Genomic DNA, 25687 nt, shown 5'->3' with positions numbered 1-25687 from the left:
AAGAAAAATAAAATGGTTCTAGCCATATGAATGACATAAATTAAAGAATGACGTAAACAAATTCTTCAAAATTTTCAAATTTTACAGGAAACCTGTAAAAAGGTCAGGCCATAATGGGCTTAAAAAATAATTGGAATAGTATCACGATATAGCATTTTACTCATTTCAAAACAAAGCTAGTGAGTGTATCTGAACATAAGCTAATTTCAAAAAGCCGGATTCATCAAGTGATCAATGACCTTCCAAAATACATTACACACTTAACCTCTCTAGATTTATTTAAGAAAACACTCAAAACACACCTTTTAAAACATGATTGATTAATAACTATATACTAATTTATATATATTCTAACTATTCAATGTCCCAGCCTATTGTTTTCTCTCTGTAATATATCATGGATTATTGCTGAGCGCAAAATCATACGACAAGTTATTTTTATTATTATTGTTAATGCTGTGGTCGGCTATTTTAGCATTACTTATAATATTGCTGTCTACTCAACGTAATATTATGTACTGTTTAATAAACGAGCAGTAGTGTTTTATTTGGTTTAGAATCACAAGGCGTAGCCGAGTGGTTTCAGACCTGATAAACCACGTTCTGCGAGTTTATTGAGCGACTTCAAAAACTTAGGTATAATACACAAACGAGGGAGATACTTCGCGAGCCTTTACTATTATACTTTTGATAGTCGTTTGTACTGCATTGTCATGCGCAGTGAAGTTTGTACGTCACTGCCATGGGGTAGGGTGCAAAAAGGGCTTCCACAAGTTGAAGACAACATGCCCAACTCAGGACAGGGGCACTAGATGGTGAGGCTCTAAGTCTTCATCTAAACGTGGATGCTCCCCCATGATAAGGTCGTCGTATTTTTTTACATAAAGATTACTAATGACGATAAGACTTTATATATAAAGAATATTGATAAGGATGAGACTTTATATAAAGTCTTATTAGTATGCTTTATAAGATGAATACTAATGAAGAGACCTTCATTGGTTTTAACGGTCTATTCACGTGACATGTTGGTCGCTCTAATTGGTTAAAATGCTCATTAATCATTCATACGTTTTTGAAAAATTAATAATGTGTGTGCTGACATTGCTGAAAGCATTATAGATATTAATTTGAGTAGAAAGCAATATTAGTATTAATGAAGTGTCCTTTATGGATGATGATGGTCTGTAACATGGTTAGTAAGTGCATAAAAGAAAACAATGCGGGCCTGAGCAATAAATAGTAATTATAGTGAAATATACACTACCGGTAATAAAACATTGTTGCTACACTTCTTATGTTCACATATCATCGGCAACAAGACTGTTTGATAGAAACTTAGCAAATATACTGTTCTGCTTTACTGTCAGTACCCGGGGATCATTGTGTTCAACGACCTGACCGTCTTCAAGGACGACAACCGTGTCATAATCTACAATGGTGTTGATTCGATGAGCAATAGTCAGCACAGTACACTTAGTAAACTTGTTTCGTATGGTTTGCTGTATCATTTGGTCTGTTTGATAGTCAATATTAGCCGTGGCCTCATCCAGTACAAGTATTTGACACTTCTGTAGTAGCGCCCGAGCAAGACATAGGAGTTGTCTTTCTCCAGCGCTGAGACCTGACCCTCCTTCTCCTATTGGGTATTCCAACTGGCCATCTAGACTTTGCACTTTTTGCTTTAGTTGGACCTCATCGAGAGCGGTCCACAGTTGCAAATCTGTCAGGCTGTCAAATGGATCCAAGTTTTGCCTGAGGCTTCCGATAAACAAAACAGGATCTTGTGTAATGACAGCCATGGAACGTCGAGCAGCCTGTACTTGAATGGTGCCAAGATCAACGCCGTCAATATACACCCCACCTTCAGGATCCGGCATACGAAACAACGATGCCACGAGGGACGACTTGCCCGCTCCTGTTCGTCCTGCAATGCCTACTTTGTCAGCAGGTTTCACATCGAGGCTGATATCTTTAAGAACACGAGGCCCGCCTTCAAAGTAGATTAAAGAGACATTGCGTAAACTCAGAGCCCCGTTCGTAGGCCAGTCCTCAGGTGGCTGTGCGTTCCTGTTGTATCCTGGTTCTTCAGGTAAGTTGGTGTAGCTCAAGACTCTCTCAACTGACGTCATTTGGTTTTCTATCTCAGGAATCTGCATGAGCGCATATGCAACCGAGGACTCAAGGCCAAGTGCTAGACTAAGCAACATTGCAGCCAAAGCTAATGATAAAAATGTGAAAGCCCGTCAGTACATAAGGATTGCATGATAGTGAGGGAGCCGGTTGTAATTGGAATGGTGTGCTCTCGCTGAAAGTTGAATTAAAACGAAACTGTTCGCATTTAATTTTTAATTTGGATTAAAAATTCACATTATATGTGAAAAGCCCTTCATCTACCTGAGTATGACATATATATGTTACTGACTCTTACCTTTGTCCATGTTAGTGGCCCAGACGATTCCAGCAATCGCAGTAAGAAGTGTTGCAAACAACAAGTCGGTGTTGATATTAAACCACAGTTTAGCTGCTATGGTCACATAAAGAATTTTAGAGTATTCGTCTTGAAGCCTACAATTTAAAACATTTTATAAACGTTTTATTGAACGAAGGAAAAAACAGGAAAACAAAAACAAAAAAAAACAAAACAATTGCCTTCTTAAATCGGACTGATAACCAAGCTCGTCGGTCCTTAATTAATACTCGTAACGATACCATACTGTGAGCTTATAATAACAATACAGGGGCGGAGATTCCCTTGCCCCCCAGCTTACACTTAAATAAAACAAGAATGCCAATAGTATTCTATGATTGGCAAGCGAAAATGCCTCCCAATAAAGTGAATAGTGAGTTATGGGAAAAAATCGAATCGCGTTGTACAGCTAGACCCTATGTCTACATAAAAGGGAGTAACATTCTGGCTTAGGGGTTTCCATTCCCTCAGTAACCAAACCCAACACCCGGAACTCAGAACTTATTCTCGAAAATTCGTTAGTAGAAACACCCGTACTTAAAGGGACTCTGAGGTGCCAGACACATCATAGCTTAAAATGTACATCAAACCTTGTTGATTTTGAAAATCGAAATGAAAATTTCATGAAATGCGTTTTTTGGGGTGATATCGTCCGTCAAAGTTGCGAAATAACTTAAGCTGGGCTCCCTGTGGAATATCACGGATTTGATGGCTTGGGATGCCTGGGCTGTGATGACGTCAGATAGTGGAACATGTTGGGTAGCTGGAGTTGAATCAGCCAAATTTCGCTATGGAAGTATGGCTGTTCTTTATCAATTTGAGCCGGAAATTGCTTGAGGAGATCAGAATATAATACACCCGATGAAAGTGTGAGCAAGGAAAGTGAGCTAGAAGAAGTGGTGAACGAAAAAAAAGGCTTCAAGGTATCGATTAAAGTCAGAAATGTGTCGTGATGGAACCAGCTAGCTGATATGTGTTTATGTTGTTAAATGAGCTTATTAGGTAAAATATTGTTAAGTAAATGAAACATTTTATATCAAGCAAGATTTCAATATTTTCTGATGTTAAACTCAACGTAATTTTTAGACATAACATGCATCACGAGTATTGTGTCTGAATCGAGATATGTGCTCAGGACTGCGTTTAATAGTTTCTCTTCATGACAGAGAAGGCTCATTCCAAATTGAACAAATATTACAAATAAGTGAGTTTTTTCTGTATTTTCTATTACGTTCTTATATTCCAAATAAGTGAGCTTTTTTCGATATTTTCTATTTAATATGCGTTTAATGCATATTCATTTCGCTGAAATGCTTTTTCAGCCCTCTACGCTGTGCTAGTTTATATTGCCAAATTACATGGTGAGTGCATGGTTATCTTAGTAAAAAGATCAGAAGAGTAATCTCAGCATGCGTGGTATCTAAGATAAGATCTACCTTCCCTGAATGTATGAGGAAGATAATGGCTTTAAAGAAGATGGAAGTGAAGATGAAGCTGCTGACACGTACACCACATCGATTCCTTGAAGCCTTTCCTCGTTCGCCACTTCTTCTAGCTCACTTTCCTCGCTCACACTTTCATCGGGTGTATTATATTCTTCTCCTCAAGCAATTTCCGGCTCAAATTGATAAAGAACAGCCATACTTCCATAGCGAAATTTGGCTGATTCAACTCCAGCTACCCAACATGTTCCACTATCTGACGTCATCACAGCCCAGGCATCCCAAGCCATCAAATCCGTGTTATTCCACAGGGAGCCCAGCTTAAGTTATTTCGCAACTTTGACGGACGATATCACCCCAAAAAACGCATTTCATGAAATTTTCATTTCGATTTTCAAAATCAACAAGGTTTGATGTACATTTTAAACTATGATGTGTCTGGCACCTCAGAGTCCCTTTAAATCATATTACCATCTTTCACCCATAACTCCAAAAATTGAGAAACGCATGTATAACGGGAACTTCTTGCAAGTGCCAAAAATCATGTATGTTTGAGTCGCTCAGAAAGAGAGGTTTTAGTTTATCTTTTAAATAAGGAATTTAGCTTTAGTTTAAAGTTTATCGAAATACTTGTTACCGAAAGTGAGGCCTGTCTTTCGTAAAACATGCATTTGAATGCAAAACAAGAAAAGCATCGAAAGAAGACCTAAAAAAACTCAGCATAAGCTTTAAGAAGGAAACTTTCGTACTGCAAACTTTTTTCACAACAAGGCTAAAAGCACCACGTGTTCCTGTCTTTTCTGTTAAAAACAAAAAAAAAACAAAAAAAAAAAAAAAAAACAACTCAAAATCTCTCCACCAGGAATGAATTGGAAACTTTAGAATATTACAACTCACTGAACATAGTTATTTTGCCAGTCACTTTTCGGCATTTGAAGTGTTTGAAGCAAGCCGGCCATATTCACATTGACTGACGTTCCGATCACCTTAATGTAATGGTACTGCCATCTCTTCTGTCCACAGCTTAATGCATTTCAAATTCAAGTTAAGTAGACATGCAATATTATGAAATATAAAAATACTGCAAGATCGGAAGAACCTAGAACTGCTGAACGTCAACGAAAGAAACGACTGGCTTCTTCACCGCGAAAAAGTAATCGCTTACATATGAGCTTAATAAGTTTTACATTACTCAATTTACATAAACATGCGACTTCTGGTCTGGAAACTGCACGCTGAAATTTTTATTTTTTCGCTACCGCCAGTCAAAAAATATGGAGGGTACCGAATGATTAGGTTTGATTGACGGCAGCGCAAAACAAAATTAGCAGCCATAGTTAATGAAGCGCAATGGTTGCGAAATCTATTGTCCTATATTTTTGTTCAACATCAAACGCAAAACGATAGCTTTGTTCTATGGAGTTTCCAAACCATTCCGCTCCATTAGCTATGGTGCAGCTTGCAAAAATGATGGTGAACCAAAACAATGGTACCGTTGGCTTTACCGATCATGTAACTATTCATGTGTTCCGACTATTTTATACTTTATGATGAGGTGTTGCGAAGTGGCTTTGTGCCTTTCACTCCCAAGCTACCTCAGTTTTTCGAAGTTTACTCAAATCCTTATAACGCTAAATGTTAATAGGAATTAATTACCTGAACATTATTTCCAGAAAGTTCTCTTGCATGTGTGATGTTCGAACGACTGCTAGCCCTGCGATAGTTTCAGCAGCATGGGCGTAGATTGGGCTGCATTGTATTGATTCCATTCTCTTCAAGTCACGAATTACTCTCAGGTAATAATAGCAGATGCAGAATAATAAACAACACAATGGAACAACAGCAAAAATAATCCAAATGTTGGTGATCAACGACAGCACCACCACACCAGCAGCAGTTGTACACAACGCGGTTGAAAATAAAAATTTTTCAGGCATCAAATTATCCATGTAACCAATGTCTTTCGAGAAACGATTGATTATTCGTCCTAGAGGGTTTGTATCGAAGAACAAGACAGGAGCCTTCAAAACTGCCAGAGTCATCTTGTCATGAAGGTTCTTGGAAGCATTGACTAAGATGTTGTAGAACCACAGCTCTCTTAAATAACACAAGACAAAAGCAACAGTAACAAGTATAGCGAGCATTCCAAGAGCTTCAAAGCCCTTCTGTTGATGTTTTGGTAATTTGACTATTCGGGAAAGCCACAACTGCGGAGCCAGTATGCTTCCTAGAAAGAAAAGAAAAGTCATGATAAGTTTTAATAATAACAAGTAAGTCGGCCACTGGCTTACCACGGCTATTCTTCAAATTGAATTGCCCTATTTCACTATGATGTCACCGCTTGTTTATGTGGGGGATAGAATCGCCAAATCAAATAGAAAATTCAACAAAATTTGCTCCTAGCGATGGCCTGGTTATCAGATATTATATGTGTTAATATGTACTAAAAAATATTCTGAGCGTTCACTGGCTATTCTACTTCTCTTCGTGGATTGATACGGGTTTTAGAACAACTTTCGGTGAATTTGCGTTGATTTGACCCCTTCCGACGACCATGATTCTTTGCGTTTAAACAATATATTGTTTTGATGTGACGTCATAGTAAAATACGGCAATTGAAATTCTGGGGACACTAATCGGGGCGCTACTTCCCCTATTAAAAGAAAGCCACTTTTATGATATTTGTGTATAATTTTCTTTCTAAGACCTTGCAACAATAAAAACCTTTGCCATTATTTGATCTTTCATTCACTAATGATAGACATACATTTAAAGCAGACTTGGGGACAACATATTGTTTTGCAAGAGAACGGCAAAAATCCCTTATAAACGTTCAGCCGAGCGTGAGTGGGTTTCCTCAGATGTAAGCAATCAATAATTTGCATTAAGGATATATAGGCGACAGTATATTTTAGTTACACTTTGCAGCTAGAAAACTTATGATATATATTTCTATATATAATTTTTGCAAAAAAAAAATTAAGACAGAATAAATTATTTACCTTGGACTGCCAGATAAAACAATGCAAAGCACGTTAACAGCACAGGATGTAGTCCTGACCTCAGATACTTCCAATAAACCTGCCACGTTACTGTTCCCAGTTGTCTATCTTCATCTTCCTCTTCAATATCTCTACAAGAGTTTTCTAGGATTGTCTTGCACTTCACGTTTACCTCATCCTCTGCATTTTCTTTCAAGTTTTCTGATTTTGTATCATATTCCACATCATCTCCAATCAAACCCTCACTGATAAGCTGTTTATGCGAACCCTGAGCCATTAAACGACCTTCTTTCATCAACAAGATCTTGTTAGCTCGGTAGAGATGTTGAAGTTGATGCGTCACTAGAATTCGTATCCGACTTGACAGATGATTACAGATACATTCATCCAGGATGTATTTACCGACCTTGACATCTAAAGCGCTCAGTGGATCATCAAGCAAATAAACATCAGCATTAGAGTAGACTGCTCGTGCTAAACTAACACGTACACGTTGGCCACCACTCAAAGTGACGCCTCGCTGCCCAGTCAAACTCATGTCTCCGTTGGGAAAACGGCCGATATCTTCATTAAGGTCACACACATCTAAGGCTCTTTGATATCTGTGTTTATCAAACTTTTGTCCAAAGAGTATATTATCGCGTACTGTGCCAGTAAATATCCAGGGATATTGACTGACATAAGCGATTTTTCCGTGAGTAGAGATATTTCCCGACTTGATAGGAATCTCTCTTAAGATAGCCATTAATAACGTGGACTTGCCACTCCCCACAGGTCCTGTAACCATTAGCAACTGGTTTGTTTCTGTACTAAAGGAAATATCGTGCAAGGTACACTGTTCGTAATCTTCAAACCAGCCTGCTGACATCTTCTTAACTGTGACATTTGGTGCAATACCTTCAATGGCATCATTTGGCGCCTCTACCTTGCTATTATATCTCTGATCATTGGTTAACAAAGAATATTTAGCGCTTGTACTGGACTGCTTTTGAGCTATGCTCTCACTGAAAAAGTTATGGAGACACTTCATTACGCTTGCCTTGGACAACAACCTTTTATTATCTTCCATAGTTTGGTGGTCCCACGAATCGCTCAAGATCATAAGAAATTCTTGGATTCTCTTTATGGATGTAAAGCTATGTACCAGTTCTATTAAATCATAGTTACACGAAAAGGCAACATCCATTCCTAACATATTATACAGTAAAAGTACAGTGAAGGCGTTGACGATATTGGTATGAACACTGGAGTAGATCAAAGTTGCAATAGATACAAGCGTTGCTAACAGCGGCAGTGTGAAGATCTGTGAACCTGGGAGGGCAGAGAATGCACCAAGAAGACGAAGAAGATTAATTTCTTTTCTGTAAAAAAAGACAAAGGCCCATGTAAATTTCCGGTTAAGTCCTTTGCTTATCAATACTCAATTACAAGATTTTTGGATGGACTTATAGCCTTAAACAATTATATTCTGTGGATAGGAGGAAGGCTTATGAACAACCTGGAGGAAATAGAGTCCACTTGGCGGAAGGAAGGGGGGGGGGGGAGGGTGGGGGGGGGGGGTGGAAAGGTGGTTGTGGGACCTTAAAACTGGAAAGTAGAATTCCATAATTACTAGAATTGTCCATCTTGTATTATGGTGGCGTCTGAAATGTTTTATAGCCGGTAAAAGCAAAACAAAATTAATTGTGCTTGTTATCTTCGTTATCAAAATATTTCTGCATGGAATTGTTTTACAGTATGAAAAAAAAACTTTTCAAAGATTAGGTTTTTCAAATTAAATAAAGTCATTTCAGAGATTTGAAATAGTCCACCACGACATACCCTGCGAGCGCAGTCTATTACCTCTCTAGTCTTTTACCTCCTCAACGGATAAGAAGGGAAGGAGACTGCCGAAACACTTGTCGCTTCTTTTTTGAGCATGCGCTAGAATCTATTTAATTACCATGCCCCCTCGAACAAGAATATAATATCCGGTTCTGTAAATTTAGCGCGTGATACAAAACTGCAAAACTCGTGGAAATGCAAACCTAACGTCTAGCTTCTCGTTCGTTCCTGTAGAGTATCAGAGTAATTTAAAGTATTTTCTAGATTTTATTTATTAGAGTTGCATTTTTCATCTTGGTTGTGATTCTTGAAGTCTCAAAACCGAAGTTTTAACGATTGACGAGTGGGTTTTTTTCCTTCTTTTTCTTCTTCTTCTTCTTCTTCTTCTTCTTCTTTTTTAAGCACAGCAGTTTTGTTTCGATGTAGTATTTGCTTTGAGTTTGGGACGGACCAAAGGCTCCAGCTTCAGCCAAAGTGGTATAAATACTTTAAACTCTTCTTCCAAAGCAAAAACAAAAAAAAACTAGAAACTTGGGATCTGGTCGACTCAAATGTGCATGACTTTTGGCACGTACAGGAAGCAATTCAATGAAGTTCTCGTTTAGCATGCGTCTCATGGACATTCATTTTAGTTTTATTTCTCTAGCTCCGCATCCTTGTCATGTCTCATTATTTTGCCATACATCATATAGTATATATTTTATAATCTTATTCTGCTGTGCGAAATCTCACCCCAGGAAGAGTTCACAATATTTTGCTTGCTCGCGCTTCCGGTTAAGATGTCCATATTTGGCATAGCTAAAAATAGCTCACTCCAGAAACACACAGGTCGTTTTGAATAACGAAAGATGGACCCGACTTCTAGTCATGGACTTCTGGAAAGGTATTTGCCTTAGCAGACACGGGGTTTGGGCTTATATTTATAAACCGAATTTCTTTTGTTTTACATTTTATCGATCTATTAACATCAAGAGAAAATGAACTAAGAGAAGGAACTCTGGTATTCATGCATTCAAGCATCACTGAAGAGTGCTCATGAGTTCATATTCACTTGTTAAGATACAATGAATAAACTGAGGACTCATTTGGTTTCCACCCAGCTCTTCAAAAGTCACTGCTATCAACAACAATTCCATTTTTACCTTCTTATAGACATGATTCTATCGCTGAACTTCCATTCCAATGCATGCATCTTGACAGCTCGTATTCCTGAGATGACGTCCTTGACTGCTACTAGACGATGGTCAGTTGCTTGTTTTTGCTTGTAGCGTAATTTTCCATAAGCATTTAGTAAACCAGTTTGAACGAGTACAAATAGAACTAAAACCAATGTTCCTGATAAAGACTGCCAACCAACTAGTGCCCACAATAGAAGAAATCCAGTTAGAATTGACAAAAAGCCACTGGCACACAAGAAACATTTCGATATTAGCTCTTCCATCCGTTGTGCATCATTCGATATTAGGTTCATGATCGTCCCTGAGGTAGCTCTTTTTATACCACTGTCTGTCATTGAAAGTATCTGGAAATATAAATTACAGTTACATATATTTATGTATCGCGTATCTCCTATATATGTTTAAGGTATCAGGGTACCCCAAAATTGCTCAATAGTATCGATTTTTACATTTTCACATTTTGCGATAAAATATGTAATAATCTTCGATTTTTCACCCAAAAAAATTTGATAGTTATTTAATAGCGAGTAATAAAAAAATACGGTTTGTGTCAACAAAGGCGCTTCCGCTCACTGAGAAACATTTTTGCGTTTTTCTCGGAAGTGATTTTGCGTTCAGTTAACCGTACATTTTGACTCCGATGTCAAAGGGAATTTGACTGATTTAACTGAAATTTTGATAAAGTCATCTTGGATAGTTCTTCTTCAAAAGTATGTCTCCGATTTTTTATTTTTTGCTTATTTCCAAAGTTATCGTGGATTTTGGCTTGCATACCGGTGATATAGCAGCGCCATAACTTTAAGAGCGTATAAAAAAGCAACGGGGCAACTAATCAAAAATCGGAGACACACTAACTTTTGACAAGTGATGTCTTGTGATCTCGGAAAGGTAATAAGCAAGTGGTTTCCGATCATTACCGGCTGTCATCAAACTCCGCGAAGGTGACACGGTGAATATTTAAATAATTTGCTCCAGCTTAAAAGGATAAATTTATTTTACAAAAAGCAAAAAAAAAAAAAAAAAAAGGAATAGTTTCTACATTTATTCAGCTTTCAGAAAATGTATACTTTGTTGAGGTTTCGATTAAAAGGTTTTGTGCTATTAAGAGTTGAATGCACAATGGTCGCTAGGGGTACCCTGATATTCGATACCTTAATCGGGAGACGGATCGCCAATATAAACCCGTTTTATCGGCTAGGAATTGCCGCGCGTGATTGGCTCATAGCATTTGATTGACGGCAAAAACAGCACTTTTTTGACGGTATATCCACGTGTGGCTTCTGAATGCAACGGGTTCACTTTCAAAGTTCATTATCTACTCTTTTACGACTTTTTTTTATTACGCTAATTATTTTTTGACGATGTGGTGCAAGGGTAAGGGAAATTAAAAGCTACATCTTTTCCACTTTCCGTTTTAAAGGAGTGTAAAATATCGTACAAAATTTGTTTTCTTTCAAACTACGCTTAGAAGAAAAGTTGATTTAAAAACTGTTTGAATGACTTCGGCCACCCTACTAATATATAGTTCAAAATGTTCATTTTGACAAGGTTGTTTATTTGCATGGGGGTGGGGGAGGGGGGGGGTGAGTAGATTTTTGCATGCTGTACTCTTTTGACATCAAAACCATCAAATTTTATTGATATCCTGACGATTTTTTATGCAGGACTTGGAATAAAAATAGATTTTCTGAAATTCTTCAAAAGAAACAAGCAACTTAGAATGGGCTGGGCAGAATACACCAATCCCAAATTCATTGTTCCACGTTCCTAGTTACTGTTAATACTGCGTCGGTCCGGCTATTAAAAAATGCGTTTTTGATATATAATGGAACAAACACCGATTGCTGACATTGCTGAAAATTGTTAATGTCTGTATAAGAATAAATACATTCTAATGGTATAGCAAATACTCAATATACACTAAATAATCCGTCTCAATTCGAGCTTGTCTGTCAAATATTCTATATTTCATTGGGAAGTTCTGCATTTTTTGATGGTCACTCAACTTGAAGCTGGGATTGGTATATTAAGTTTTAGCATTTTCCTTTTTTTTTTTTTTTTTTTTTTCATTCTTTGCTTACCGTTTTATAAACGATCCCCATAACAGCTACCTTTAGCTGCATGCCAATGTTTAAGGAAACATATATACTATGGTTGAGGGTAAACGCCCTGAGATAGCTGCAAATACCAATACCTAATACAATAACAGGAAGATGCCACTTCTCCATATGCGATTCGCCTTGCCGATATTCAAAAAACAGCCAAAGAAAGAATATTGACGCATACGACGCGAACACGTTTGCCAGTGCCAAGGTCGCCGATTTTAAATAGTTTTTTATTGGCAAGGCACGAAGAAGAGCTTTCCATAGTTTGGGCAGTCTACCCTCTCTGTTTGCGTCGTTTAGTTCTTGTGACCAAGTTTCTTCAAGTCGTGGAACCAGGTTTTCTGCCTTATATTCATCTGGCAGTGAATAAAGATCTTCTTGGTTGAGCGGTCTTTGAGCCACCAACTTGAGAAGACCAAGCCACCAAGTAAGAAATAGACGATGAAGAAAACCAGGCTCAACATATTCAGATTCTTGTGACTTCTGAGATGGAGACATTACGACGATGGAGTACAAGGAATTCCTTTTCTTTGATCTTTGTTTGCAAGCTGATCTAAACGGTAAGCAAAGCAATATTCGTTTAGTTTTCCGTGTTTTGGAACCTCTGATAAAACACGAAACTTATGACACTAAACTTTTACTAAAGTCTGATATTCCGAAGTAGGCGTTTCGGTACAAAATAACAATTTTTGGCAATATTTTTGCTTCTGGAGGGTAAAATAGTAGAAACTACAAGACTATCAAAAAAAGGAATGGAGGTTTTGGACGGTACAGATAAATAAAAAACTTAGAACGTAACTATGGCAATTTTAACAAAAAAGCGGCCTTCAGATCTCACTGAAATTTTTATGTGCAATCTTAAGACTGAACAACTGACTACAAGTGAACGATTGCAAGGGGATTTCCTAGACGAACAAAATAACTCCGGACTACAACTCATTCACATGTATTCAAGAAGAACTTAAATGGTAAGAACAGACAAAACTCTAAAATAAGTGCGAATTAACTGACAAGATGCCAATAATCGAAATGTAAACATGGCTTTGAATAGGTTGAATGACAACTTGAAGTATTTGCATAGGTAATAACACGGTTTATTTCGAGCTCAATTTGGGATTAACTGCACACGAGTGTGTTTTTCGAAGACCGTAGGTAGAGTGCAATTTCAGCTCTTTGAAAAACTCACGAGTGCAAATTATCCCAAATTGAACGAGAAATCCTGTTATGTAAGAGTTAGTTACCGAGAACGGAGGTAATAAGCCATATACATCCCGAGGGCCGCAGGCCCGAGGGATGTATATGGCTTATTGCAGACGTTCGAGGTAACTAACTATTTTAGTTATCAATTAAGAAGGTTTTCTATAATATTCTGATGTTAGACTTTTAAGATAATGAAAATAAAAAGAATTTTAAAAAATATTCGTGGTTCAGTTGGAAGTTTAGAATGTATACAAAAGGGTAAACATTTTCCGCTTTGTTTTTATATTTCCCTTGTTGTCTATAGAGCATGAACAATGTGAGTTGATTATAAAGGGATTTACTAATGCCCTCTAGTCCCTACAGAGGTAATGTGGCACATAGTTTTAATGTTCTGGAAATCTATGATGCTAATTAAACAAAAGTGCAGATGATAATAGAAAACCATAGATTTTAGGGTTTCGTAATCACATGTGGCTGTATAGCAATGGAGTTGGAGAGTAGTGACGAAGAGGCAGTTTTTATAACGCCGAATACCTTTTCTCAGCATTCGAGCCCAATTTTCAATTTGCAGTTGCATGATTTTTTGTTTGATAATGCAAATTGTTTGGAAGTAGAAGCCAACATCGGAGAGAAAAATAATGAGTTAGAGATACAAGAACCGAAGCGGGACATTGCCGTTGTTTCCCATGCTGATCTACATCGCAGGAAAACAAGAAGAAATGTAGTGAAAAGGATAAGCAAAACCCAGTTTGTAAGAATTATTATTTTAAAAACTGTGTTGTAAACTTTAACACATAAACTATGAGCACTAGCAACGATTTGATAATGTAATGTTTAGAAAACATATCTCTATAGTTTTTTTGAATGTAAACATTAATTAGATAAGTTCTGTAGAATAGTATTATTCCCCAGATAGTTTACTCGTCAGGCAGCAGGGAAGAGCGGGGCTGATATGAATTAATCTGATTGGCTCATTATAAATTCAAGGTCAATATATAGTTATAAACCAGGTTTATAACTATATATTGACCTTCGATTCATAATGAGCCAATCAGATTAATTCATATCAGCCCCGCTCTTCCCTGCTGCATTTCAATTCCCTCCCCGGGCTTTAAGTTTGTCCATTGTTTATGAGGGTTGTAATAAAATAAAGCCTTATGAATAACAAAGAAAACCGTGTCAATTGATAACTAATACTTATTAATAACCTAGATGAAAAAAAATACAAAAGAAAGCTAGACGAAAATATGTAAAATATTCAACGGGTTGCGTCCACACGAGTCCGCAAATTTTTTTGTCCGTATCCGCAAATTTTACGAAAACGGATACGTGTGGACGGTGAAAACGATTCGAATACGCTGCGTGTGGACGCAAACATTTTCGTATCCGTAAAAAATAATATGCGGACACAAAAATTTCGGGATACGTGTGGACGGGGCCTTAAGGTATTAGGATACGTTTACGACCACTATGCGCGCAAACTTAAATAACGCGCTAGATTTATAGTATAACACAAACGAAATATACATTTTCTGAAAGCTGAGTAAATATAGTTTATGAAAAAATTTTCAAAATACGATTTTTTTATTGTTGTTCACATTATTGTCCTCGAAGCGAAATTTGACTATGCCTAAGTGAAAACCTTAACGGACACGTACATTTTAAGCTATGTTTGGGAAAAATGGCTTAAAATACTCAGGAGATAATAAGCTCCAAAAGTGTGTCACAGATTTTTTATATCTGTTTTCTATCTCTCGCTATTTTTGATCAAAGTTCAGCGATCGCTTTTGGAGTGTTGTTTAGAGTAAAAAGCGTCATAACTTTGTAAAGAAATTTCAAAATTCGGAGACATTTTTTTTTTTTGTATCATGAGCTACTCTATAAACTCACCAAATTTTTAAAAAATCGAATGAAATCCAAGGGACTTTTAGTTTTTTGAAATCGAGGCTTTAGCGGCAAAAAAAAAAAAAAAAACTCGAGAAAAACACACTTCTTTGTTTGGAGCCGGAAGCTGCAGGGAGCCACGATGGTGTTGGCCAAAACACCTTCAGCCTTCCATTTTGTCATCACTTGTCAAACTATCTGGTGTTCTGGACGATCGCAATGTAGGATCTTTTTACAATGAAAAAGGAGCATGACAGATGTGCATATATTACGCGACGGTACATTTCCGGTCTTGATAAAGTCACGATTTCAATTTTTCCCAAAATTTTGGCTTTTCCAATCAAAAATTGCAAGAAGTTTCACTAGCATATTAAAGATAAAAGTTTAAAATTACGAAATTAAAAAAAAATATTTTTTTTCGAGCAATTCGTCATTTTTCGTATCCTAATACCTTAACCCATGGGTTTGGATGAGATATCCAAATAGGTCATTTCACGGATCCCGTTACTCAAACTCAGCCTCGAGGTTAAGCCGCGGGATCTGCGAAATGGTCTATTCATGGTCATTGGATGTCAGCATAAAAGTATTTCCCCATTCTTTCCACTACACTTCACTCTCTTTTTCCCTTTTATTCTCCACTGCCTTCTCCTTTTTTACCTGTCTTACTTTTTTATTTACCTACGTATACTTACCTAATTATTTTCCTAACATTCGGTGTAATTCGTAACTAAAGTCCGGTGACTCGAACTGGGCACGTCTGGCGCGATATTCTAGAGCCTTGCTAACTAAGCTAATAGTGAAATCGTTGATAGTTTTGGGTTGAGAACTAATTTATATAAAAGACTCGAAAAAACAAACGGAATCGATATTTATCGAGGAGCATCCAGTTTAGAAAAGCTAGTTTAATGGAGCCCTGAAAGCCCAAGATCGAATTGGAATTGAGAAGTTTACTTTGTATAAATAAAACAACTCAATTTTTTTAGCGGAACTCCCGAGCGGAGCGGTGCCCCATACTTAAGAAGAAATGGTAAACCATCGAATTGATTTTTCATGGCTTGGCTGACGTCACTTCCGTCCGTACGTCCGTCCGTGTACGCAAGAATCCTGATTGGCTGGTTAGATTATCTTTTTTTTTTTTGGCGGGAATGTCGACGCGTTGCAACATCCGGGTACACATAAAGGTAAATTCGGCTATTAAACTTTTGTAAAAAATCGTTTTTACACCTGTTATTACGTATAGAAATACCGAAAGATAACAACACAATTTTTTATTCAAGCTTATATTTATATTTATATTTATATTTACGCTATTTACGATGGAACCCCTTTCCGAAATCAATAGGTTGAAAGAAAGCTCAGAGGAGAATGAAGCCAAAAGAAAGGCAAAAAGTAATAGAGTTTTTCGGAAGAGGAAAAACTCTGGAGGCGTGAAAAAGAAAGGCAAAGAAGACGGAATCTCACCAAAGAAAAGCGGCAAGCAGAGAGAGAGAGAAAACGCAAATACAGACGGGACTTCGATTATGAACAAGGAGAACATGATAGTGAAAGAAAATGGAATATGAGGCAAAACTTGACGGATGAACAAAGAGAAAATGAACGTGAAAGACAAAGGAATTCTTGAGGCAAAACTTCACGGATGAAAAAAAAGAAAAATTGCGTGAAAGACAAAGGAATTTGAAGGAAAACTACTAGCTAAGGCGAATCTCAAATGCACAGAAAAAATCGCTTTAGGGCAAGTTATAGACCAAAGACAATTAAAAAAACTTTCATGTATTCAAAGATGGATTAAGAAGTGTTCTCTAAGAATTCAGGTGTGTGTTGTTTAGCAAACAATCGTATATTATTATTTTTTGACAAGCATTTTTTCTCGACGAATCGACAAATCAAAGACTTTCCCTCAAAACTTTTAATATTTCTGTAGATAAGCTTAATTTATTTTAATGCTGGAGGAAATATAACATGAAGAGCATATTACAACAAATATTCGTCCTTTGTTTAGCTTTGTAAATCATTAACAATTCGGTTGTTTTTAACCAACTATCATATGTTTTTCGTTCAAGAAAAATTCAGCATTGCTTGCCTCCTATCGCGGGTCCCATCGGCAAAACAAAACTGAAGACTTTCATTCAATAATTTTATATCTTTCTACAGATAATTTATTTATGTATTGAATGAAATGTAAAATTACACCAAACATTCAACTGTTTATTAAGTTGTTCGAGCTAGCCATGATTATACAAATGAGCTTATAAATTTGTGTTGTTTAGAGATGATATTGTATAAAGACCTTGTCTTTCACTTTATAACCAAGCTAAAAAATGTTCAAAAACATTTACAGATGCCAATTTACTGACAAAGAAATTAGTCATTTTGTATTTTGCATTATTTTCTTTGTCTCAGTTGTTCGTGTCAAGTTTAATACTGAATGTAAACTTTGCTTTTCGAAAACTTTTGTCGTTCGTGATTTTCATATCTTTCTCACACATGAAAACAGACATGAAAACTGGTAAAATCGAATCTCAAAATTTAGTAAGCTTAGTTTTCAAGCTTAAGTAGTTAAGTAGTTAATTCTCATATGAAAGGAATAAAATTATTTCAATGAAGTAATTAAGAAAACTTTTTCCTTTTAACTGATGACACATTTGGTTTTAAATGTTCAGGGCCTTCATTTCTCAAGTTTAGTTAGTTGATGATCTCCAGGCAATTTTCTCTCTGATGCTACCAAAGCATTTGTTATTTTTTTATTTTCATTGCGGTAAAAATACATTTAATATAAAAACATCAAAATTCTTATGGTTTTAGAAAACATCGTTATGTGAAAGACGCAAGTAAGCTTTAGTTTTTTCTCACCTTAACCAGTTTTCAAGTCTGTTTTATAGTCCTGATTTGTCCTAAAAGAATCGGGAATCTCCAAAATTTCGATTTCAATGAAAGACATCCAAGGTAAATTTCACTAAACCTGATATTTTGTTGGATTGTCTGTAGTTATCTTTCGTTTTTTTAAAGTAAAATTAAAAAGGAATTCAAAGCTTAAAAATGTAGGGCATGAAAAAACTTTGTCGAAGAATCTTCAAAGAACAAAAATAGCCCGTGGGGTGGCTGGTGGTGAGTTGTGTTCAAAATTCCTAAGTGGGATGGTATATCGCGCATAAAAAACAATTAGTGCATTTTGATTCGATTTCAATGCATGGTTTTTATTATGGGATACGTTATCTTCATCTCGAATGAAAATAATTAAAGATTTTTTTTCCCGATCTTAATTTTACCTTTCAGATTCATTCAAACTGGGCTCCCTGGCTCCCTAATTTTGTATCGGGAATTCTGCTTTTAGGCAGTGCCTAAGTATATATATTATTCCAAACGTTTGGGAATATGTAATTAGAGGCATTGTGCCCTATAATAACAAAGCCCCTATACTATACACTCATTTGAGCATTTGATTTTCTTTCATGATTTATTATGAATCAGAGAAGCCTAATTGCTTTAGCATAAACCTACTAGCTAATAATATAGTATTGAAAACAAAGAATGACACTTAAAACTTAACTGAAAACTTAACTGAAAAACAACTATTTGAATCAAAAAATGAGAACGAGCTGAGTAGTGTAATTGTTTTTTCATAAACCTACTAGCTAATATATCCAGCTGTCCGAAAGACTACGCGCGAAAAGGATTGTTGGTAGAAATACGTTTATCTAACCAAAACAAAAATCATTACTTTAGTTAATACAATAACATATAATTCCTGGCCCGCCCCCCATTCAAGCTTTCGGCATGAAAAACGTTTTTTTCTTTTTCATAAAAATATTCGACTAGAAATAAATATGTTTTGCTAATCAAACCAAATATCATTTTTCTAGCTAATAAAATAATATAAAACTCGTGCGAGTACTTTTTTACATCAATGACGCAGTAGAAATTGCTGGCGGCCTGTCCATTTATAATCTTTTGTTTACGTAACTAATTCGAGTTGTATCAAAAAACAAAAATCGCACTTTAAGTTTCTAATTTAGCTCCAGTTTCTAATTATCTGCTTAGAATACTACCAAATTAAGTTCAAAGTAAGTTGGATTAAGGCACTCTTACCACGAAAACCACATATGTTCAATCTCTTTCAACTCTTCCGTTTCCCGATCTTCCAGATCTCGACGTGCATTTTCACCTCGTGTTTCACCAATGTCAATCATAACGAGGTCCACCAATGGCATCCTCGATATAGGTCTCATATTCGTAACACTAAATTCCGATCATACCTAACTCACCAAAAACAAATGTAATGTGCCCATAAGGCCCAGCACAAAAATACTTTTATGTAGTCAAAGATGGATCAAAAAGTGTTCTTCAAATCAGGTGCGTGTTTGTTAGCAAACAATCGTATATATATATATATATATATATATATATATTTTTTTTTTGACAAGCATTTTTCTCGACGAATCAACAAATCAAAGACTTTCTCTCAAAACTTTTTATATTTCTATAGATAAGCTTAATTTATTTTAATGTTGGAGGAAATATAAAACGGAGAGCATATTACGACAACAAATATTCGTCCTTTATTTAACTTTCTAAATCTTTAACAGTTCGATTGTTTTTAACCAAGTATCGTATGTTTTTCGTTCAAGAAAAATGCAGCTTTGTTCGCCTCCTATCGCTGGGTCCCATCGGCAAAACAATGAAGACTTTCATTCAATAATTTTATATCTTTCTGCAGATAATTTATTCAATCATTGAATGAAATGTAAATTTTTACCAAATATTTAACTGTTTATTAAGCTGTTCGATCAAGTATGGTTATAAAAATGGGCTTTAAAAATTTTTTAAATTTTAAAAAATTGTGTGTTTGAGAGATGTTATTGTATAAAGTCCTAGACTATCACTTTCAAAAGCTAGAAAATATTCAAAAACATTTACAAACGCCAATTAACTGACAAAAAAATTAGTCATTTTGTATTTTGCATTGCCCTTTGCATTATTTTCTATTTTGTCTTAGTTGTTCTTGTCAAGTTTAAATGAATGTAAGCTTTGCTTTTGGAAAACTGTAAAAGACCTAATTAAGTAAACCTTATTTTTTGCTCACCTTAACCAGTTTTCAAGTCTGTTTTTTGGTCTTGATTTGTCCTAAATCTCCAGATTTTCGATTTCAATGAAAGACATCCGAGGTAAATTTCACTAAACTTAATATTGTATTGGATTATCTGTAGTTATCTTTCGTTTTTTTTTTAAGTAAAAGACATTCAATCAAAGCCCAAAAACTTTCGGCCTTGAAAAACGTTATCGAAGAATCTTCAAAGAACAAAACTAGCCCCTGGGGGTGGTGGTGAGTTGTGTACAAAATTCCCAAACAAAAAACAGTGTAGTGCATTTCGATTCGATTTCGCTGCATGGTTTTTAGTATAAGAGAAATTATCTTTATCTCGAATAAAAAATAATTGAAGATTTTTTCCCCGATCTTATTTTTGTGCTGGGCCTATGGGCACAGTACATTTGTTTTTGGTGAGTTAGGTATGATTGGAATTTAGTGTTACGAATATGAGACCTATATCGAAACACGAGGAGAAAATGCACGTCGAGATCTGGAAGATCGGAACACGGAAGAGTTGAAAGAGATTGAACATATGTGGTTTTCGTGGTAAGAGTGCCTTAATCCAACTTACTTTGAACTTAATTTGGTAGTATTCTTAGCAGATAATATAATTAGAAACTGGAGCTAAATTAGAAACTTAAAGTGCGATTTTTGTTTTTTGATACAACTCGAATTAGTTACGTAAACAAAAGATTATAAATGGACAGGCCGCCAGCAATTTCTACTGCGTCATTGATGTAAAAAAGTACTCGCACGAGTTTTATATTATTTTATTAGCTAGAAAAATGATATTTGGTTTGATTAGCAAAACATATTTATTTCTAGTCGAATATTTTTATGAAAAAGAAAAAAACGTTTTTCATGCCGAAAGCTTGAATGGGGGGCGGGCCAGGAATTTCTACTCGCACTAGTTATATGTTATTGTATTAACTAAAGTAATAATTTTTGTTTTGGTTAGCTAAACGTATTTCTACCAACAATCCTTTTCGCGCGTAGTCTTTCGGACAGCTGGATATATTGGCTAGTAGGTTTATGAAAAAACAATTACACTACTCAGCTCGTTCTCATTTTTTGATTCAAATAGTTGTTTTTCAGTTAAGTTTTCAGTTATGTTTTAAGTGTCATTCTTTGTTTTCAATACTATATTATTAGCTAGTAGGTTTATGCTAAAGCAATTAGGCTTCTCTGATTCATAATAAATCATGAAAGAAAATCAAATGCTCAAATGAGTGTATAGTATAGGGGCTTTGTTATTATAGGGCACAATGCCTCTAATTACATATTCCCAAACTTTTGGAATAATATATATACTTAGGCACTGCCTAAAAGCAGAATTCCCGATACGAAATTAGGGAGCCAGGGAGCCCAATTTGAATGAATCTGAAAGGTAAAATTAAGATCGGGAAAAAAAATCTTTAATTATTTTCATTCGAGATGAAGATAACGTATCCCATAATAAAAACCATGCATTGAAATCGAATCAAAATGCACTAATTGTTTTTTATGCGCGATATACCATCCCACTTAGGAATTTTGAACACAACTCACCACCAGCCACCCCACGGGCTATTTTTGTTCTTTGAAGATTCTTCGACAAAGTTTTTTCATGGCCTACATTTTTAAGCTTTGAATTCCTTTTTAATTTTACTTTAAAAAAACGAAAGATAACTACAGACAATCCAACAAAATATCAGGTTTAGTGAAATTTACCTTGGATGTCTTTCATTGAAATCGAAATTTTGGAGATTCCCGATTCTTTTAGGACAAATCAGGACTATAAAACAGACTTGAAAACTGGTTAATAATGGTAATTGAACTGAGTGGAGTGCAATTTGGTCTGAAATCAAACGCGCGATTACAAAATCGCACGACCGCGTAGCGGGAGTGCGATTTGTAATTGCAAGTTTGATTTCAGACCAAAATTGCACGACACGAAGTTCAATTACCACTTTATTATATCCATTTTGAAATCTTTTTTGAAAAAGACGTTTTTTCCAGTTAAACCGATATGACTTACAATCTAAAAGCAGTCGATTCAAACATGCTGTCAAGAGAACTTGTTTATACTGATCGAGCAATGATTCTCATTTTGAAAACCAACACTTTCAATCCAAAACTAAAATGAATTTATATAGGACCAAAAGGCATTACATGTATTAAGAATCGTTTACTTACATTAAATAGCAAAACAATCCTGCCCAAAAGGGTTGTAATGAACTGGCTGTTGTCCATACAGCCAATGCTCACTGCTTGTGTTTTTACGATTTCTGTTCAACATGTTAAGATCACACTTGTGCCGAGAAAACAGCAAAATTCAAAGGTTGTTTAGTCCTTCGGTTGTCCTAAAGGCAGCAAAAATCTTCTTCTTAAGAAAAACTTCTTTTAATGACTGTATTTTCGATGTGTTGTTATGCTTTACAGATTGAAAGGAAACCACTTTCCACGATCAATCGCCAAGAAGTCACATTCAAAAGATGCCGATTGCATTTTCCCCCACTGCTTTTCGCTGTAATATCTTCAACTTACTTAAGCAGTTACTTTACAAAGATGCTTTTGACAATTTTAAGTGATCAGTTGGCCTTTTTAAGTCCTTTTTATGGCTTTTTCAGTTTTTGTTTTACGACTTTTGACGGTAAAATCGTTCTTTAGAAAATTTTTTTGAGCCGTGGCTGTTTTTTTCGCAAGAAGCGTTGAGCCCAACACTCAGATGGATTCCTTGATATAATTGGCTAGAAAATGACATGTCTCTCTTGTGATTGGTTCATATCAGTTGATGTGCAAAATCGTGCAATTTAGAGCTCAAAATCGTGCGATTTATGCTGAAATCACTGCTGCAGGGAACCAATCAGATTGCAGGATTTGCTTGTGATTTCAAAATGGATGTAATAAAGGTGAGAAAAAACTAAAGCTTACTTGCGTCTTTCACATAACGATGTTTTCTAAAACCATAAGAATTTTGATGTTTTTATATTAAATGTATTTTTACCGCAATGAAAATAAAAAAATAACAAATGCTTTGGTAGCATCAGAGAGAAAATTGCCTGGAGATCATCAACTAACTAAACTTGAGAAATGAAGGCCCTGAACATTTAAAACCAAATGTGTCATCAGTTAAAAGGAAAAAGTTTTCTTAATTACTTCATTGAAATAATTTTATTCCTTTCATATGAGAATTAACTACTTAACTACTTAAGCTTGAAAACTAAGCTTACTAAATTTTGAGATTCGATTTTACCAGTTTTCATGTCTGTTTTCATGTGTGAGAAAGATATGAAAATCACGAACGACAAAAGTTTTCGAAAAGCAAAGTTTACATTCAGTATTAAACTTGACACGAACAACTGAGACAAAGAAAATAATGCAAAATACAAAATGACTAATTTCTTTGTCAGTAAATTGGCATCTGTAAATGTTTTTGAACATTTTTTAGCTTGGTTATAAAGTGAAAGACAAGGTCTTTATACAATATCATCTCTAAACAACACAAATTTATAAGCTCATTTGTATAATCATGGCTAGCTCGAACAACTTAATAAACAGTTGAATGTTTGGTGTAATTTTACATTTCATTCAATACATAAATAAATTATCTGTAGAAAGATATAAAATTATTGAATGAAAGTCTTCAGTTTTGTTTTGCCGATGGGACCCGCGATAGGAGGCAAGCAATGCTGAATTTTTCTTGAACGAAAAACATATGATAGTTGGTTAAAAACAACCGAATTGTTAATGATTTACAAAGCTAAACAAAGGACGAATATTTGTTGTAATATGCTCTTCATGTTATATTTCCTCCAGCATTAAAATAAATTAAGCTTATCTACAGAAATATTAAAAGTTTTGAGGGAAAGTCTTTGATTTGTCGATTCGTCGAGAAAAAATGCTTGCCAAAAAAATATATATACGATTGTTTGCTAAACAACACACACCTGAATTCTTGGAGAACACTTCTTAATCCATCTTTGAATATATAAAAGTATTAAGTCTATAACTTGCCCTAAAGCGATTTTTTCTGTGCATCTGAGATTCGCCTTATCTAGTAGTTTTCTTTCAAATTCCTCTGTCTTTCACGCTCATTTTCTCTTTGTTCATCCGTGAAGTTTTGCCTCAAGAATTCCTTTGTCTTTCACGTTCATTTTCTCTTTGTTCATCCGTCAAGTTTTGCCTCATATTCCATTTTCTTTCACGATCAAGTTCTCCTTGTTCATAATCGAAGTCCCGCCTGGATTTGCGTTTTCTCTCTCTCTCTGCTTGCCGCTTTTCTTTGGTGAGATTCTTTCGTCTTTGCCTTTCTTTTTCACGCCTCCAGAGTTTTTCCTCTTCCGAAAAAACTCTTTTACTTTTTGCCTTTCTTTTGGCTTCATTCTCCTCTGAGCTTTCTTTCGACATATCGATTTCGGAAAGGGGTTCCATCGTAAATAGAGTAAATATAAATATAAATATAAGCTTGAATAAAAAATTGTGTTGTTATCTTTCGGTATTTCTATACGTAACAACAGGTGTAAAAACGTTTTTTTACAAAAGTTTAATAGCCGAAATTTTAAAGCGAATGCTGTGCATTTAGCAAGTTGTTTTTAGCCAATGTCGCAGGAAAGAAGCCGCACAATAGCATTATAATTTCGAACATGTTCAAAACAAAGGAGATTCATCGGTGAAGTGATCGAAATTATTCATCGCCTTCGGCTCGTGATCGTATATCACACATCGCCACTAATATTGTAAATAGTATGAAATATATATGAAAACATGTACTTAAAAGGCAACAAAGCTTAGGTGTCAGCCCGCTTTGGTGCATCTAAGAAAAAGGAAATTATGAAAAAGTAAAATAAAGATGTAATACTAACAATTTATGGATTAAATGTTTACGCTCGAATCTAAAGCGAGTTGATCCTGCCAGGAAGGCTAAGAAAATACGCAACAAACCGGTTATCAATAAGATGGTCATCATATTGTATGGAATCATATCATTTATTATCATTTCTTGGTCGTTAGGCTGGTTTAATCGCAAATCCGTTTCAATATATCCGTAGATCGTTGTACCTGTGTAGATACGTTTCCACTACGAAAACCATTTGGAGTTAAATATCTTAATGAAGATAGAATACAAAGCGAACATTTTGTCCAATTAAATTTACAGTTTGGTGAAGGACCTCCAAATTACCTTTTAGCCCATATTAGAAACCAAGAAAGTTGCCTTGATCTTCTTAACCCTTCGCCAAGACCACTCCGTACACACGGCCTTTTGCTGACAAACTCCTAAGCCTAAGTTTTACTGTCGTCATGGAGCGCAGAGAGCTACCAAATTATTTCAAGTCAGTAGAATGAAGAGGGCGGCGGCACGCCAACGTACCTTTCGTAAATCCCATTATTCATATCCTTGTCTTTCCTAATCCATATTTTATAACCAATTCTATCTCTATTCCTATTATTATTCTCATAGTTACAAAAATCATGGTGAAAAGTTGGCGTAGTTAACCATTTTCATTTGAAATTTCT

The 25687-nt window shown here is 35.6% G+C and overlaps 1 protein-coding gene across 1 annotated transcript; it reads right to left on the bottom strand.

Moving 5' to 3' along the window:
- Positions 1 to 270: 270 nt before the first annotated feature.
- Positions 271 to 25442, bottom strand: LOC116294237 (ATP-binding cassette sub-family C member 4). Its single transcript, XM_089033324.1, has 7 exons — positions 25353 to 25442; positions 11998 to 12574; positions 9881 to 10260; positions 6915 to 8275; positions 5569 to 6139; positions 2432 to 2568; positions 271 to 2221 (listed from the first exon to the last, which is right to left on the bottom strand). Exons 2-7 carry the CDS (start codon positions 12517 to 12519, stop codon positions 1302 to 1304), a joined length of 3891 nt encoding a protein of 1296 aa, XP_088889450.1. The 5' UTR covers positions 12520 to 12574; positions 25353 to 25442; the 3' UTR covers positions 271 to 1301.
- Positions 25443 to 25687: the final 245 nt, after the last annotated feature.

This window comes from Actinia tenebrosa, unplaced genomic scaffold (genome assembly GCF_029948245.1).
Source record: "Actinia tenebrosa isolate PJP-AT-01 unplaced genomic scaffold, QUT_ActTen_1.0 PGA_scaffold1__47_contigs__length_23844297, whole genome shotgun sequence".
Lineage (NCBI taxonomy): Eukaryota > Metazoa > Cnidaria > Anthozoa > Actiniaria > Actiniidae > Actinia > Actinia tenebrosa.
This window is presented reverse-complemented; position numbering and strand designations above follow the sequence as displayed.